The following is a 4,550-nucleotide window of genomic DNA, read 5'->3' as shown; positions in this document are numbered from 1 at the left end:
TTTGGAAAAAATACGCTTTGTGTTATGTGTGGGGCAGTTAGCTGGGTTCATCAGATGTCTTTTGACATGGGTGAAAAGGCCATGCCGCATTATAGATTTAAAGCATTTCAAGCATTTTCTTTACATTAAAAAGATATATGAAATCAAAGTGGTTTTTTTGAGAAATTAAGCTTTGTTTTAAGTTTAGGACAGTAAGCTTAGTTAGCCACATGTGTTTTGACATGTGTAGGTCAAAAGGTCAAGCCGCATAATAGATTTTTAACATTTAAAAATTGTATAAAATCAAAGGTCTTTTTTTTTTGGAGAAAATAAGCTTTGTGTTTATGGCAGTTAGCTGAGTTCACTCTATGTGTTTTACATCGGTACGTCAAAAAGTGAGGCCGCATAATAGACTTAAATTATTTATCAACATAATTTTTTTTATAAAATCAGAAGATGTATTCTTTGCCAAAATAAGCTTTGTGTTATATAGGCAGGCCTTGTATTAACGCATCAAAGTTGGTTTGACACAAATTCGTCCTCGTAGCCAGTGCTAAATAGATTTTTCGAATGTGTCGAATACCCAACGTCCAATATAGAACCAACTTTACCACGCTCTCTCCAGCTGTCAAATGCTTCGCCAATGTTTATCCGCGTTTTATTTCTCTTCTGGTCCGATCGTCTTCTTGGGTCGTCGGGCTTGCCCGTGCGTTTGGACTTTGGGACGACTAACGGGGCTGGATCATTGTGATCCATTAATGAGTGGGGAATGAGTGTTTGTTCTGCAACTTTCTTCCTCAATGTTTCCGTGGAAGGTGGGGGGGGGGATGACGCCATCGAAAGGCGACCAATTGAAACATGCCGTTACACTCAATACAATTATGGATTTCTCTAAGCTTGAACATATGTGTAAACCTTTGTGGAAATTTAAGTGCACAATTCAACAAATTATAAAGCTATTTGAATGCAGAAATTATACATATTTTAACTTTAAATAAATGTCATGTGACGTTCATTAATGGGTAAAGTAAAGGTAAAGTTATTATTGGTCAGTGAAAGACTGCGGTCAAGCTGGAGACCACGTTGCGTAAGGTTTTCAAAATAAGATGTAAACACAGGGTAGGCCTATAGAGACAACAACTGCAGTGCTTACACACTTACACAAAATCAAGCATTTTTACTGGATCAATATGTCTGGAACTTCCGGTTAAAACTCATTGCTCCATAAGTTCTTTCAATTATATATTGAAGATCATACACTGTGACTATACCAATCAAGTGTTTTCACAATATCCAAAGTCCCTTTTTTTTTTACTCTCGAAGATCTCGGTTTCGTGTTCTTTGGCAGCACCTATTGCAAAATAAACTATAGGAAAAAAATCAAATATATATAGCCTGTGTAACATTTTTTGCAACTCCTAAAACTGCATATTGGAAGATTGTCTGCACTACAAAAGAGCAGCAGAGGGCAGCATTTCAATGTTGTGCGTTCTGATGCTGGTATAGCCAGATCCTACATGACGTTAGCAGAGCGGTAAAGCTTTAACTTGTTACATTTTTAATGACTTTGTGTATTGATATTAAAGTATTTTGAATTTATCTATTTAATTAATTAGGTATTCGCAGTGAAACTGTGATTACCTATTGTATTTGTAGGGTTTCTTCTTCTTCTTCTTCTTCTTCTTCTTCTTCTTCTTCTTCTTCTTCTTCTTCTTCTTCTTCTTCTTATTATTATTATTATTATTTTTATTATCATCATTATTATTATTATTATTATCCATGATTGGTTAAGCATATAGCACAGCCCCCGATGACTCACAAGTTATGACATTTGTTGACGCAAATACATTTCCGTTAAGCAGATCTAAATTGCAAAGCTATTAGCGACATTGCATAGCCTATACATTGTATATATATTGTCGTCCTTCACAAAAAAACCTACTTCCTTGAAGGAAAATACTGCAAGTTAAGAACCACATTTTCAGAAGATATGTACATTATTGGATTAATGTCTAATTATATTGGGGGAAAAGGACCCCCCTGAAAACCTCAACTGTTAGTTTGAATAACCCCCTCTATGTATTTGTGTGAGGTTTATGCATTGACCAGTTGGGGTGACAGAACACACCGACAGCTGCACCCAGGGCCGTTGCTACAATTCCTGGGCCCCTAGACAAGATTTACTGATGGGCCCCCCTGCTCGCTGAATTGTTGACGCGGGGGGGGGGGGGGGGGGGGGGGTGGAAGGAGCAATTGTTGACCGGGGAGAACAATTGTTGACGGGGGGGGGGGGGTACTATGGTAGTACTATGGACTGGTGATAAATAATTTAAAAGAATTATTATTATTATTTTTTTTTTTTGTGGGCCCCCTGAATCGTCATCACCTTTAACCCCTTATCGAAGGCCCTGGCTGCACCCCTAAAAGAACCCCAGAGGCACAGAAATCAGCTGTGGACACAGTGGAGCTAAAAACGTTGTGTTTGGACCATGCTGTCATTTGGCCGGCCGGCCATATCATAGTCAGGGGTCTCATCACTAATGGTATTTTTAAAATGAGATTGATTACATTACATGTATACACATTCTTAATCTTAATCACTCACAATATAATTGCAATTTCAACCCTTCATCGTAAATTTTAAGTTCTCAAAAGCTCACCTATTAAATTAATCTATTAATCTTTTGATCTGTGTTAATTACCTCTCTCTCTCTCTAAAGAGAGAGAGAGAGAGAGAGAGAGAGAGAGAGAGAGAGAGAGAGAGAGAGAGAGAGAGAGAGAGAGAGAGAGAGAGAAAGAAAGAGGCTGTGGTGCAGTATCGGGGGAGTTGGCGGCGGGACGGGACGTCCGTTGTCTTTGCAAGCCTCCTTCTGTGCAATTGCTTCCAAGTATCTTTACAACCTTGCTTGGTATTTTGGCAGCAGTCCCCTGAGTGTACATGTCAGCTGAGAGAGAGAGAGAGAGAGAGAGAGAGAGAGAGAGAGAGAGAGAGAGAGAGAAGAGAGAGAGAGAGAGAGAGAGAGAGAGAGAGAGAGAGAGAGAGAGAGAGAGAGAGAGAGAGGCTATTCAAGGCACTTTTCCTCTGTCTCCCTCAAGCATGAGGGCAGCACAGGGGAGGGAGAGTGAGAGAGGCGAGTGGGGGGGGGGGGGTGCGCGCGCACACACACGCACGCACACACACACACACACACACACACACACACACACGCACGCACGCACGCACGCACGCACGCACGCACGCACGCACGCACGCACGCACGCACGCACGCACGCACGCACGCACGCACGCACGCACACACACACACACACACACACACACACACACACACACACACACACACACACACACACACACACACACACACACACACACACACACACACACACACACACACACACACACACACACACACACACAGCTAGCCAGCCACATTTTCTCAGGCAGCTCGGCAGACGGACAGCAGCAGACGGTGAGTATAGAGAGAGAGCGAGACAGACAGAGCGCACGGCAGGAGAAAGAGGGGCTCGGACATCCACCGAGGAGCGGAAGAGGAGTAGCCTACTACACCAGGATTTATCCCTTTCCTTTTCATCTTTTTACCCTGTGAGTGGAGTAGACTAGGAACTGAATCCCTGTGATCTCCCCCTGGCTTGAGTTAAACCTGCTCCGCTGCCAAAGGACCTGCTACTTATTTCCCTCTGCATTAGTCCTCAGTATGGCAGCCACGGTGGGACACCGGGGCGAAATGTCCCAGACGATGGCGACTTGTTTTGCCCACTGGCGTCTCACCCTGTGCGCTATGTTGACCTGCTTCGGCGGCGGCGCAGTGTGGGGCTTTAACCTGGAGACCGCGCACACGCTGCACAAGTTGGGGGACCGCGGCACCTTCTTTGGCTTCTCACTGGCTCTCCACGAGCAACTTACCCCCGAGCCGCAGAGCTGGTGAGTAAAAGGAATCGAACCTCTTATTAAGTTATATTCATTTTTTTTTGGAGTTGGAAGCGAAGGAGTCTGTTTCCAGCACATGCACCTGCTCATTGCATGGTTAACATGTCATTACAAGACATGAGGCCTATATGCAGGAATGCACAAACCAAGTGGTCCTATTGGCATATTAAGCATTGAACGCTATTTACCCAAAGGGCTTATCACCCTGCTTCTAGGCTCTGATTTTATATAGTGGATAATAACTCAAAGAGGGGCTAATATGTATGATATTGACTGAACTGCTTGGCATCAAACATTGTAACAAATTCATATTGTAGTAGGCTATAGTTTAGCTGTGACAGAAAGCCACCATTGTGTTCTGTGGGTTTCTTGTTTAGTCAGCATTTTGATGTTGAATTTGCCCTTGGATTTACCCACTCATTGCAATCCCATAAACATGGTCGGCCTGCTAGGCTTCTTCTACAGCGTGACTGGGGGAGTGATATAACGGGGTGGTGGGGATGATATTGTGTGATGGATGTGGCCTATTGTCTACTCAGCATAAATAGACCCTGGTTTATATTGTATGCGTATAAGGAGAGGCAGAGAGTGGTAAAGAATATGTTTGTTCATGCTGAATCAT

The 4,550-nt window shown here is 43.1% G+C and overlaps 1 protein-coding gene across 5 annotated transcripts in view; it reads left to right on the top strand.

Moving 5' to 3' along the window:
- Positions 1-3,214: 3,214 nt before the first annotated feature.
- The window catches only part of itga7 (integrin, alpha 7), a 36,691-nt gene continuing 35,355 nt past the window's right edge, over positions 3,215-4,550 (top strand). Inside the window, exons 1-2 of one of the 5 annotated variants that reach the window (XM_060069174.1) lie at positions 3,218-3,583; positions 3,688-3,922. In XM_060069174.1, coding sequence (XP_059925157.1) covers positions 3,696-3,922 — 227 coding nt within the window. In that variant the 5' untranslated portion in view covers positions 3,218-3,583; positions 3,688-3,695. Of the gene's footprint in view, positions 3,923-4,550 lie in introns of all 5 variants that reach the window. The other 4 variants (XR_009528656.1, XR_009528657.1, XM_060069172.1 and 1 more) reach the window with 4 other exon arrangements.

This window comes from Gadus macrocephalus, chromosome 13, assembly GCF_031168955.1.
Source record: "Gadus macrocephalus chromosome 13, ASM3116895v1".
NCBI lineage: Eukaryota > Metazoa > Chordata > Actinopteri > Gadiformes > Gadidae > Gadus > Gadus macrocephalus.
Note: the sequence above shows the minus strand (reverse complement) of the source record. Positions and strands in the feature narration are given on the sequence as shown.